The 13860-nt window shown below is 47.9% G+C and overlaps 1 protein-coding gene across 2 annotated transcripts in view; it reads left to right on the plus strand.

Moving 5' to 3' along the window:
• Window positions 1-13860, plus strand: part of LOC122651537 (U-box domain-containing protein 13-like) — a 35286-nt gene that overhangs the window by 19359 nt on the left and 2067 nt on the right. The window contains exons 1-3 of one of the 2 annotated variants that reach the window (XM_043844951.1): window positions 8544-8963; window positions 12844-12960; window positions 13386-13838. In XM_043844951.1, coding sequence (XP_043700886.1) covers window positions 8694-8963; window positions 12844-12960; window positions 13386-13838 — 840 coding nt within the window. In that variant the 5' untranslated portion in view covers window positions 8544-8693. Of the gene's footprint in view, window positions 1-8543; window positions 8964-12843; window positions 12961-13385; window positions 13839-13860 lie in introns of those variants that run through there. The other variant, XM_043844952.1, reaches the window with a different exon arrangement.

A 13860-nucleotide genomic window follows, 5' to 3' on the forward strand; every position in this document is an offset into this window, starting at 1 on the left:
CTTAGGCATGAAGCCTCGATGTTGGCATACCGCCTTAGGCACGAAGCCTCGGTGTTGGCATACGCCTTAGGCACGAAGCCTCGGTGTTGGCATACCGCCTTAGGCACGAAGCCTCGATGTTGGCATACCGCCTTAGTGTAGTGGCCGTGATTCGATTGAGTGGTAGGAGAAGACAAGTATTCTTGCAACATTTCTTTATTTTGACTGAAATTCACATTGCCCTTGATGTCGTCTCTCGCTACTCCCCTCGCTCGATTCGTTATCACTACCCTCTTTGCTATGCCTCTCTGGTAGTACTTCTTGAGATGTTCGAGTTCCAGTGCGGTCTACCTTCTTGCCCCCTGAGTCTTCAAGCGGTAAGTCCTGGGCGTATCGCTGGAGACTATGTAGGGTCCTTCCCAGTTGGGTGTGACTTCCCGCATATACGTGGCTGCGATGCACTTGCCCTCCGTAGTACTAAATCGCCCTGGTGGAATAGCCTTTCCTTGACCCTGGCGTTATAGTACCTGGCGATTAATTCTTTGGTAGGCGACGTTCCTTAGTAGTGCTCTCTCTCGGACCTCATCTATAAAGTCCAGGTTCGCCCGCGATCCGTCGACATAGGTGCGTTCATTGAAGTGAGAACCCTATGGGACATGGCGCCGACCTCTACCGGCGCCAATGCTTCATGCCATATGCTAGGCGGAATGGGCTTTCTCCTGTGGCGTCCGTCGTCTGTAGTTCGGTATGCCCACAGGACGCTTTGTAGCTCTTCTACCCATTTGCCTTTGGCTCCTTCTAGCCTTTTCTTGACTCCTTCCAATAGCGTTCATTGGTGACCTCCACCGACCATTGGCTCTGTGGGTATGCTACGACACGCAGCCGATAGTCGATGTTGTAGCGGTGAGAATGCTTGGAATTTGGGGTTGTTGAATTGTTTTCCATTGTCCGAGACGAGGATCCGTGGTACCCGAACTGTAGATGACGTCGTCGCGGACGAACTTCTCCATCTCTGCCTCTCGTTATCTTGGCCAAGGGTTTAGCTTCAACCCACTTGGTGAAGTAGTCGATCGCGACGACCAGGTACTTTCTGTTTCTGGTGCTGCGGTGAAGTTGCCTAAGATGTCTAGTCCCCACATGGCAAAAGGTATGGGGTTGAGGATTGATGTCGGCTTGGTGGCGGGTAGATGGGTACTGGGGCGAACAACCGACATTGCTCGCACTTCTTGGCATATTGGATGGCCTCCTCTTGCATTCGAGGCCGAGTATAGTCCCCGGCGGAGGATTTTGTAGGCTAGGGCTCGCCCCCATGTGGCTTCCACATATCCCCTCATGGACTTCGGCTAGGGCGTACTCGCCCCCTTGGGTCCTAGGCAGGAGTAGTGGTCTTTGTTGCCCCGCTTGTATAGTACCCCGTCTAGGACGGTGTACTTTGCAGCTCTCATCCCGATCTTCCTTGCTTCGGCCTTGTCTTCGGTAAGACATCGTTGGAGGTATTTGAGTAGAGGTCCATCCAGCCTAGGTCCCTCCGTGATCTCATTAACTGCTTTTCCTTATGCGTTGGCTCATGCAGGATCTCAACATAGATGCGCTAGCCAAATTTCGGAGTTCCTCATTGGCTAGCTGGATAGGGCGTCGGCGGCGTTCTCCTCCTGGGAACTCGAACCATCTCAAACTTCTCGAAACCCTCGATCAACGCTTGAGCGTGCTAGGTATGATGCCATCCTCTCATCTTTTGCCTCATACTCTCCATTCACCGATTCACCACAGTGGGAGTCGCTCGGGTGGATAGGTGTGTGACTTGGATGGCTTTGGCCACCCGGAGTCCAGCTAGTAATGCCTCGTACTCGCTTCATTATTGGATGCTTGGAAGGTGAACGAGAGCATATTGGATACGAAATCCCTCGGGGCTGGTTAATATGAGCCCGCCGCTTCGCTTCGCGCATTGCTCGACCGTCCCACGAACATGTCCCACGATCCGTGATCTTTCTCTTCGGGCTCCCCTGTTTGTGACTCGATCTCGATTGGGTACACTCGCAATGAAATGCAAGAGTCCGGCCTTTGATGGCTGTTCTTGGTTGGAACCGATGTCATGCTCACTTAACTCCACCGCCCATGCTATCAATCGTCCAGGAGACGTCCGCTGTGCAATATCTTCTTCAAGGGTAGGTCTGTGAGGACTGTGATGGTATGGGCTTGGAAGTATGGTCGTAGCTTCCTAGCCGCCATTACCAATGCATAGGCTACCTTCTCGATCCTAGTGTACCTGGTCTCTGCATCGATCGGGACATGGCCGACGTAGTAGATCGGCTCTCGGACTTTGTCTTCTTCCTTCAAGATCTGATGACCGCCGCAGGGTGGCGGCCAGGTAGAGCTGCAACTCCTCGTTAGGTTCCGGCCGCCCAAGCAAGGGTGGGCTCTCTAGGTACTCCTTCAATTCTCCGAACGCCTTTTGGCACTCTTCCGTCCATGTGAAGTCCTTAGGGCTTCGGAGGTTCTTCAATGTTTTGAAGAATGGTAAGCACTTATCACCTGATCGTGACACGAACCTGGAAAGGGCGGCGACCCTTCCATTCAACCTCTCGCACCTCCTCTCGACCGTTCGAGGAGGTGCCATCTCTGGATGGCCTTGATCTTGGATGGGTTGGCTTCTATTCCACGGACCGAGACCATGAACCCGGAATTTTCCACGACGTTACGCCCAAGGCGCACTTTGCGGGTTTAGCTTCATCTGGTTCCTCCTCGATCTGTGAATGCTTCCTCTAGGTCGGTCAGTGTTGGTGGCGTGGACGCTTTTCACGAGCATGTCATCCACATATACCTCCATGTTGCGCCCGATCCGCTCCTCGAACATCTTGTTGACCATCCTCTCGATAGGTGGCCCCTGCATTCTTTAACCCGAACGGCATGACGTGGTAACAGAGTTCTCTTTGTCGATCCGGAATGCGGTGTAAGACTCATCATCCTCACACATGAGGATCTGGTTGTATCCGGAGTAGGCGTCCATGAAACTCAAGCATCTCATGGCGGCGGTGGCGTCGATCGAGGTCGATCCTGGGCGTGGGTATTCATCTTTTGGGCATGCCTTGTTCGAGTCGGTGTAGTCGACACACATCCTCCACTTCCCATTTGGCTTTGGTACCATGACCACGTTGGCGAGCCAGGTTGGGAACTTCTCCTTTCTCGATGAACCCGATCGGCTTAACTTCTCGACCTCCTCCTTGATTGCCGCTTGTGGCCGAGGGCGGTTACGCCGCTTCGTTGAACGGGCTTCCTGGTTGGGTCGACGTGTAGTCGGTGTTCCGCTATGGAACGTGGTATTCCTGGCATGTCGGAGGTTGACCATGCGAAGACATCTATGTTTGCTTGGAGGAGGTGTCCAAGTTCTTCTTTGTTCCTTGCTTAGTGAGCCGACACAACGACCTTGGAGGGGTCATCCTGGCTGAGTGGCCATGGGATGAGGTCTTCCACTGGCCTTCCCCTTCTCTCTGTCACTCATCTCTCTGGTCACCGATCATGCTCTCTAGGCGAGTGCCACTCCACGGTGTTGCCATTATTCTTTTTCATGAAGGTGGCGTAGCACTCCCTTGCCTTCTTCTCGATCTCCTCGGACTTCGCCTACCCGTTCTCGGTGGGGAACTTCATCTTGGTGAAGTGGTGATATGACTCCTCTAATGTCGGTGATGGTCGCCCTAAGAGGCCGTTGAAGGACACCACGGACTTGACTACCATAAAATTTACCATGATGGTTACTTGTCGAGGGTGTACCCAGAAGGTGACGGGTAGCTCTATGGTACCTCGATGGAGGCGGTGGCACCGAGAATCCATGGAGATAAGTGGGCTCGGTTTGAGCTGGTCGTCCCGAACCCGGCCGCCGATAGGCGTCCAAGGAGAGTACGTCACGACGCCCGTGTCTATCAGCACTCTGTATGCGGGTCGATTGGCTACCTCCACCTGACTACCAGGGCATCCTCATGCGGGAAGTTGGTCCTTCCGTGTCTTCATCCGAGAAGGAGATCACCGCCTCGGTCCTGGCTATCTTGCTGGGCTTCTCGCCACTCCCACGAACCTGGCATGAGCTTTAGCTTTTCGGTGGACTCTTGCCCTGGTCCTCCAAATATGGTGAGGATAGGAGGTCCCTTGGTGCCACTAGGTTCGGTGGCATCTCTCCGCCCTTCTCGGGTGGTCTCTCTCTCGATCTGTTCTTTTTCTTCTCGTCTCGGTTCCACTCTGTCTCGTCGCGACCTCTATCTCCTTGGCCCGAGCGGTTGTCACGTCTCCCCTTCACATACTTGTTCAAGCTTCCTGCTTTTACCAGTTGTTCTATATCTCTCTTCAATTGATAGCACTCCTCCGTGTCGTGCCCATTCTCTTTGTGGAAGAGACAATATTTGTTAGGTTTCGCTTCTCTCGGCGCCGCTAGCATGGGTCGTGCCCTGGAGTAGGTCACGGTCTTGGATCGCATGAGTATCCGGGACCTGGTGGTGTTCGATGGTGTGAACTCGGGGTGCTTGCCCTCTCACTTCTCTCGGGCGGTCTGTCCTCCTAGATGGGCGGTCGCTCTTCTCTTGTCGCGCTCTGTCCTCGACCTCTTACCCTCTTTGCGGTCATCGGTGCGACCTCTTGTTGTCTCCGGGCTTGGCCTCGATTATTTTTGTTCTAGCTTGTAATACCTCGGCCATATTTGCAAACTCGTTGCATCGCTCCGTAAGCTCTTTCATAGTCCTGGTCTCATGACGTGCCAGTCCTTGATCAAGTCCAGGTCCCTAATACCTCCCTGCTAGGGCTGCATGCTGTGTCTGGTCATCCAAGTCTCGTACCTCCAGGGACTCCTTGGTGAACCGGTAACGTACTCCCGAGAGATTCCCAGGGTTACGTACCACGTTGAGAGATTGACGGTGGTCTTCTTCCCGCTTGACGCTGCTTTGGAAGCGGGTGACGAAGCTGTTCGCATAGCTCTGCGAACGAGCCTATAGATCTCGGCCGTGCCTGGACGAGAACCATGATGTGGCTGTTCCCTTGAGGGACGCGGGAATGCCCGACAGGATACCACGTCCGACCCCCATACGTCATCATGCCATTAAAGTAGTTGATGTGGTCATTAGGGTCGGTGGTACCATGTAGAGTTCAAAGGTGGGTAGTCGAAACTGGAAGGTAGTGTCGCTGACATGATCTCTGCGAGAAGGGGTGTTGTCCCGGATGGAGTGTGTCTCGCCTTTGGTCTCGCTTCTTCAACCCTTCCACTTCTCATCTAGGTCGCGGAGTCTTTGATCGAGCTCCTCGTCCCGTGCCGCCCCCACGCCTAGCCGGACGTTCGCTGCGACCCCGTTCACGTTCTCTCTGGATGTCCCCTCCCGCCTTGAGTGTTGGCGGGATGGTGAATGGTCATCTTGGGATGAACCCTGTCGTGAAGGTGAGGGCTTTCTTCTCTGTGGGTCCGCTTCGCGTCGTGGTATGTGACCTTCTTCCGGTCGTCCGTCGAACACAGACCTCCGGATCGATCCTGCGGGCTAGACACCTCGCCCGGGTGTTGGCGTCCTCCCACGTTCGACCGTGGCGAGAGGTCTCTTGTTCTCCTGGGATCTTTGGGAAGGCTCCCGCCGCGGAGTGGGGTTGCTGTCGCGCAAGTCTCTCGATCTCGCGCCCGGGAGATGATCTCCTAGGGTTTGGCTCTTGTTGAGGTATGGACTCCACCCTTGCCGAGGGTGAAGTCCTCCGACGGTGAGATGTCGCACGCCTGCGTCAGGTATTCTCGCAAGAGTCGTTGTTCATCGAGGATCTGTCGTTGCGGTCGTTGATCCGACCCACGTGCTGGAGCATTGGGGTCGGTGTCACCTCCACCACCACATCGTTGGCCTCGTCATTGTTGGGCTCGGTGATCACGAATGGTCATTAAGGGGATCTCCTCCTCCAGAGGGACATGGTCGGTCGTTGGCTCTGCGGCGAGAGCCCTCGGGGGTGGTGATCCATTCCTTGCTCCGTTGTTGGTGGTGGTAGTCTTCCTTCGTGCCATTGAATGAGTATGGAAGCGAGCTAGTAGTTGTAATGGCTAGCGTCGTTCCCACAGAGGCGCCAATCATTGCGTCAAGAAATCGTCGAGCGGTCTGCGAGTGCCGTCACCGCAAGTGGACCAAAGGGGTCGATCGGAGAGAACCGGTGTGGTCCCGCCTAGGGCTCTCCGATGCCAAAGTTAGATCTCCTGGCGCAAACAGATGAATAGTGATTATTCATGAAGAGTTTTTTTCTTCTTTGATGGGTTGCGTACCTTGTCTTTTATAGTAGCATATGGCGGTGTATGGCGAGTGGAGAGTCCCAGTTTGATGGCGAGTGTGCCGTTGAGTGGATAGAGGCCCTGGGTAAGGGGCTCTATCACGATTGAGGCCATCTCCCGCGGAGGGAGTGTCTGGTGGCATCAGATCCTTGGTGGATAGATATCGCGTGTGGTGATAACGTCCTTGGTGCTTGAATCCGTCGGATGACGTGACCTCTAAGGTCCGAGTCTTGGTAGTGACATGAGTCTTAGTGATACGATCGGGTCGTAGATGGGTGGCCCCCACAGTGCCCTCGATCTCGCGGCTAGGTGAGGCCGCGTGGGTTAGGCCGTGAGGAGGCCGCGCCCGAGGCCGCACCCGAGGCCTCGCCGGTGAGGCCGCGCTGAGGCCGCGCTGGTGAGGCCGCGCCGGGTGAGGCGCGCTGAGGCCGAGGCGCGCCTGAGGCCGCGCCTGGTGAGGCCGCGCCTGAGGCCGCGCCTGGTGAGGCCGCGCCTGATGAGGCCGCGCCTGAGGCCGCGCCTGGTGAGGCCGCGCCGAGGCCGCGCTGGTGAGGCCGCGCCCGATGAGGCGCGCCGTGAGGAGGCCGCGCCGAGGCCGCGCCTGAGGAGGCCGCGCTCGGGTGAGGCCGCGCCCGACCGCGCCGGGTGGTCCTTGGACCCGGTTCGTCCGCCCTTGGCTATGAGGCGGGTCGTTCGTGACACGTGGCGATCGTTGATTGACCGGTGAATATTGGATGTATCACGTACGTACTGGGTCCATCCAATGACCAGTCCAAACTCCAAACTCCAAACTCCAAACTGGACTAGAGTGGAGTGGATCCTTTAAGACCCACAATTTTAATACAAATAACATGCCATGCCATGCCATGCCATGGATGGTGAAGTGGGAACGGGAGATGTCCCACTACGAATGAATGATAAATTTTTATTCTCTTAATTATACTGTCCGTATTTGTCGTCAAATACATCGAATAGAGGGAGGTGAACCCTACATGAACCCCAATTCCCACAATTGAAAGCCATTTCATCCATTTACTGATTTCTATTCCGTTTGAGCAATTGGCGCGGATCCATGGGTGGAGTTAGGAAGGTAATATTAGGGTTTTTCAAAATCAATAGAACCGTCGAACTAGTTAAATGACCGGAACCGATTGAATAGAACCGGATCAAATCGATCAAATTGGCTTGATGAAAATTGGATATCGAATTGAACCTCGAACCAAATCAATGAAAAATCCGTAATGAAACTAATAAGACACTGAAAATGAAAAACAAAAATGTGTTTTTGTTTTTAATTATTTTTTTAATACTTATATGTGACATAAAACCAAAAATCAAATGGGCCAAAACCAATATCGAATAGATAATAATCTTGTTAGAAGATACTGATAAAATTTGGATCATAGTTTAAAAAATAAGGATCAAATCAAATCAAATCAAATCGCTAGTGTCCGAACTAGATTTCGACTGATCGATTCTAGCTGATCAGAGTAAGTCCCGATTCGACCCTGATTCAAATTTTAATAACCCAATGTTCCGAACCAAATCAGGTTGAAATCGTTGAAACGATAATTAAACCGAACTTTAGCTTAAACCGAATTGGTTTTGATTAACGCAGCAGTATTAGGCCAAAATCGAATCATCCCGACCGATTGACACACCCTTACGTGCGCCGGGGGGGAGGGGGGGGGGGGCCTTGAAGTTGAAGAAGCGGTGGAATATTGAACTCGATAAGCCGATCCTCCTAACCATTAATTCTTGGGGTCTAAACGTAACGTATATCCGAACATGTCTTTCTCTCTCCGTTTGTGAGCTGAGCTTTATTTATGAGAGAGCTTGCTTTTTACCTTATTACCTTGTTGGCTACTTGGTTGGTTACTGTAAAAAAAGTCTGACCGTCTCTGTAACTGTTCTACTTGTGAAGGAGCATGAACGACTCTTCTCGAGTCTTAGACGACCGAAGGAAGAAACGGACAAAGTAAGTAGTACAGTAGTACTTGGCAGTAAAAACCTAATACAAAACAACTAACAAAAAAAAAAAAAAAAAAAAAAATGGAAAAAGTGGAAAATAACCCCCTCTTTATTTGTTAAGCGCGCTCTCTCTCTCTCTCTCTCTCTCTCAATCCATCATTGATCGGCCGCGCTAGAAAGGAAAGTCGCTGCGCGTGAAGTGCGGATGCGGTCCAGAGACTCTCCTCCTCTTCTTCTGTGTCCTCTCTGATTTTCTGATTTTCACATGGAGACGACGACGACGACGATGACGAAGAAGGGAAGCCGCTGCCGCGTCCCTTCACTTTTCAAGTGTTTCAAATGACCTCCATCCGTTATAGCTATTTGCCCTCTCCGCCTTAGTCAGCTCAAATCCCGATTTCTCCGCTTCTTCTTTTCTGATAATCGATAGGCTGGTGGAGACTGGAGGGACACTGGAATCTCAGCTGAAGACATGGAAGAAGAGAAGGGAGTGGTGATCCAGAAGCTGATTGACATGGTTAATGAGATCTCTACAATCTCCGACTACAGATGTGCCATCAAGAAGCAGTTTTGCAACCTAGCTAGGCGATTGAAGCTCTTATTGCCTATGTTCGAAGAGCTCAGGGACAGCAAAGACCCCTTTCCTGAGGACACTCTCATTCCCCTCACGTCTTTGAAGGAGGCCCTGGAATCAACTAAGGAGCTCCTCCGATCGGGTAGTCAAGGGAGCAAAATTCATTTGGTGCGTTCTCTATTAGCTTCCCTTTCTTCTTCTTCTTCTTCTTCTGTTTCTGTGGACGGATCTTTCGATGGTCTCTCTTGTAACTACTTAATTGTGAAATTGGAAACTGACACTCTCTTTACTCTCTCTCTCTCTCTCTCTATAGTCTCTATCCTCCCTTGTAGGAGGAAGCCCCCGGCTCTGACATGCGCTTGGACCACTCTTTTGTGTTCCATGATCCGTTAGGGTTAGGGTTCGACAATAACTACAGTATATCGGGACTTAATTGATTGGTTTTCTTCTCTGATCAATTTCTTCTCGGAATTAGTGTTAGCATTTTGATGGACAATCTCATGGGAAAATTTTCCTTCTTTAAGCGATTTACCCCCACTTCTGCATTTGGGTTTCTAATAGATATCTTACGTGTGACATATTTTGGGATTAGACCTTGGGGTTGCGTTTTGACTTTATAATTGAGTTACTTCTACCTCTATTGTGATGATCTGACTCCTCGTATTTGGAATTGATGAACATCTTTATCTAGAAGTATCTTTGTCTATGTTTCAATTAGTGTCAGTTTCGCATTGTCAGTTTGATTATTGGGCCAGAAAGAACAAAAAGGTCCGTTTCAAATATCATGACATCTGATCATCTCCGTATTAGTTATTGTTCTGTTTCATTTTCTATTTCTTTGTCTTGATTTTATTATCATGGTCGTTTTTATTTTTTTTGGGGGGGGGGGGGGGGGGGTTGTTTAGCCAACAAAAGGCTGCATAGCTTTTTTCAGTCTTGACAAATACTAGGCATAAGTTTTGGCTTTGCATGGAATTGGCTAAAAGGAGATCCGGGTTGTTGTGAAACTGACTTTTGCTGTAACTGGGCTTCAATGCCTCAACTGGTTTTCTTCCTCATCAGAAAATTAGAAAAAGTTATTGGTTGAGTCTCTTTGGCATTAGTAGCTATCTTTTTATGTTTACCACATGAAACACTTAATTTAACTCCACTTTCAGAAATATTAGGGATTTCTTCCAGTGAATGAACTGAAATAAGTCTGATTGTGATCCCATTGTAGGAGTACCAAATAGACCAGATTGGCAGATTAATAGGTCCTATTACTGAGATATGATCTGAAAATTTTGTTTTACTTTATTCCCCTTTGTTAAGTGTTCTGTGTGTATGGGCACACACGCGGAGTTGCATGGGCTCATGTGCTTGGATGTATGCGGGCATCTTTGTTTTGCACGTTATTTGCTGCAATAGTTGTGGAGCTTTTAAAATACTAGGTCTTTACACTCCCAGAGTTTTCGTTCCCTGTAAGTTTATTGTTCATAGGCTACTGCATTAGTCTTTTACTTGTGTTACTTTTGCATATGAATTTAACTAACTTTTGATGCCTTGGGTCGTAGATATCTTATTAATTTCTTCCTTGTTGCTTGTAGTCTTGCCTTGTTTCTATGCACTTCTCTCTGCCCAAGTAACCCAGAGTGTGGGTGCTTCTAAATACAAGACATAGAACAACTCATGTTGTGGTTGACTGAGGATCATAATTACCTATTGGTCCTATCCAGATCCCTTGGGTATTGGTCTGAAGCATAGTTTTTAAGACCTGACTGGGCCGGAAGTTAATCCAGAAAAAAACTGGAACCCCACCCCTTTTTTCAGTTTGTTTTACGAATAGAACTGCCTTGACTGCAAATTGGAAAAAAAAAACAGTTGGTTTTTGAAAACCATCCGGCTCAGATAGCGTTTTGCTTTGGTAAAATCAAATGGTTAGGTGCATTTGAGGAGACTTGAACACAAAACTTACTGTTAAAGTGAAAGAACTCCAACCACTTGCCAATGGCACTTCAGCTGTACAATGGTATGCTAGTTTTACTTGTTTCATTTGTTTAATATATATATATATATATATAATGCTACCTGGTCGCGCGCTAGGCGTGGACGCCACGCCTAGATACATTACCGTCTTGGGGCGCCTGAAATTTCAGCCTTTACATGGGGGCAAGGTGGTCAATTCCAGACGCCCCAAGGAGGTTATGTATCTAGGCGTGGTCGCCATGCCCAGTGCATGATCGGGTAGCATTCTTTCTCCCATATATATTTTTTAGACTTCAAGTTATTTTTTAGTTTCTTCTTAAAATGCGGTTTGGTTGGTCAAAACCAGAACCAAAGCCATTTTCCATTCATTGCTGAGTTGATCTGAAGTGATATCAATATGGAACGTATATGTGCAAGTGTTCCTTACACTGATTGTCAATGCCTTTGTTTGAAGACACAATTTCCCCTCTTTATTCTTTTCTATTGGTACTGTCTGTTCCTTTTCTTCATTCACCTTTTCAAATTTATAACTAACTGTTCGACCATAAGTTGAGCTATTTTATTTCTAAAATGGAGATGAATGTTGTTGGCAATCGGTACAATAGTCTTGATTAGGTTTTTTTTAGTTGAGCCATTGTAGTCTAGCCTGATGAATTGACGGATTGATATCCTGGATACTGTGAGGATGATCCTTCTAATTTTTATTAGGTGGTTGAAATCAAAATGTGATCGGGTGTATCGTCCGATCCATATTGTTATTGCCAGTCTCCGATCTGCCAGACATTCGGCCAGATATTGGCTTATATCTGTACGGATACTGATCGGTATTGCTGGTGGTGTTCCGATCTGCAATAATGTGATACTGTGATTTAATTCTTGCATTAACAATCTGTTCATACTTTTAGCTATTTTGCTAAGGAGTTATCTTCATAAAACAATAGAGGATTGATTCTGCATGGAGTTCTTCACATGTTCATTTGAGATTGCACTAGCTGTCTTTCATACCAACTGCCTTCCTTTACGTGTGAATAGTCCATCTGTCGGAAACAAGGTTTTAGGTATTTGGTTTGGATTGGGTGTATTGTCAATCGGTATTGGATCAGCAGACAGGAATTGGACTGATACTATGCTGATACCTCCTCCCTCCATATTCCTCTTTAACTCGCATAGGATTGGGCTGTATATGCCAAGGCCACCCTGGATCCCTAGTTCGAAATCCTTGTTTGCAATAAATTTTTTACTTTTCAAATTTGTTGGTTATGTAAATGTGTATACATACTAGTAGGGACTAGGATACCTACTTTTATGTACATTGTATGAAACATAACTGTGACCTAAGGGAGGGTACAATTTCCATCTTCCATGCATGAAATGATGACAAGCCATATTTTGGGAACTGGTAATCCTTTTTTGACCAGTTTTCTTGAAATAGGATTTAGGCCAAAGGGTTAAAATCAAGGTAGAGTTACAGGCTTCCCATATCTTCTCTTCCATGGTGTTGCTTAAGGTATGATATTGATGGAAGTATAATATTCTTGTGGGTTAGAGCAGATAGGCAAGACTGATACATTGACATGCCGGGCTTTAAAAGTTAAGGAGGAGCTTGTCAATCCATTGATGAATTTAACAATTTCAGATCTATATTCTGTTATATTATTTATAGATGTAGGTTGATGCCGGCTCTTGTACTGGTAAGTAGATCTCAGACATCTGCTGCTAATAGCCATGTAATACCTCTAGATTGGAAAAATCTGTCATGTAGGCAGAGTAAGAATGCATAAAAATGTCTTGTTGTAACACATGGCTACTGTACATGGAGTGGAGCGAGGATAGATAGACAAGGGATGCCATCTGTGATTCTGTGGTCAATTGAAATTTAAATCTCTCTCGGTTTTGTGTTGCACTTTACAATAAATAATCAATTCATGCAGGCATGCACACATGAGCACATGAACGTGCATGCCTACGTATCAGCCCCTGAGGCTACCAAGCTAGTATCTTTAATTTATGGTAGTTTATTACAGTTGTTTGTTTAGTCCTCCCCGGACCCCAATTTTTGACCCGTTCTTTTCTCTGCTTGCAGGTCCTGGAAAGGGAGCAAATAATGAACCAATTCCAGGAAGTGACAGCTTGGCTGGAGCAAGCTCTGAGCGGAATTTCCTATGACAAACTCGAGATATCAGATGAAGTTAGGGAGCAGGTATTGATCCACCCCTTAGACTGTGATAAAATTCAATGGCTAGTGATATAGAGGGCCTCAGGACACGAGCTTCTTCTATTTAACCATTTCGGTTGGGGGTTTTTCTTCTTCTCTCTCTCTTGATAATCATTCAGTTGGAGACTTTGAAATGATGTCTTGAAATCCCTTGTGTCTTTGGATGAATGTGAACAATAGTTTAATTGGCTACCAGCTAATGATTTCTTTTGAATATTGGACATTGGTAGGAGCTTTCAAGATTTCAGAAAAAGTATTTAAAGAGGCCTCTGCATTTTTCTTTCTCAATTAGAACTTGAGAGTGGACTGATAGGAAATGTTTTGTATTTTAACTTTAGGCATTAGGAATATGAGGAGGTCCTGAGATATGATTCTTCATTTCTTTTCTTAATGCTTGTTGCCCACCCCAGGTTGAGCTAGTGCTAGCTCAGTTTAGAAGAGCCAAAGGACGGGTTGATGCACCTGATGTTGAGCTTTATGAAGATTTATTATCTGTTTACATCAGAAGCAGTGATGCAGACGTTGATCCGGCTGTGCTTAGGAGATTAGCTGAAAAGTTACAGTTGATGGGCATAAATGACCTCAAACAAGAGTCTCTGGCTTTGCATGAGATGGTTGTCTCCAATGCTGGAGATCCTGGGGAGAGCATAGAAAAGATGTCGATGCTACTAAAGAAGATTAAGGATTTTGTGCTGACTGAAAACCCTGACATGGGAGCTCCTGAAAGTTTAAATTGTCCATCAAGTGGCAATACACAACCATTGGCTGATGGGAATCCAAAATCTCTTGTCATACCAGATGATTTCCGCTGTCCGATATCCCTGGAGTTGATGAAAGATCCAGTTATTGTATCCACAGGACAGGTATATGTGCCAATATCAATAT

Source organism: Telopea speciosissima, chromosome 2 (genome assembly GCF_018873765.1).
Source record: "Telopea speciosissima isolate NSW1024214 ecotype Mountain lineage chromosome 2, Tspe_v1, whole genome shotgun sequence".
Taxonomy (NCBI): domain Eukaryota; kingdom Viridiplantae; phylum Streptophyta; class Magnoliopsida; order Proteales; family Proteaceae; genus Telopea; species Telopea speciosissima.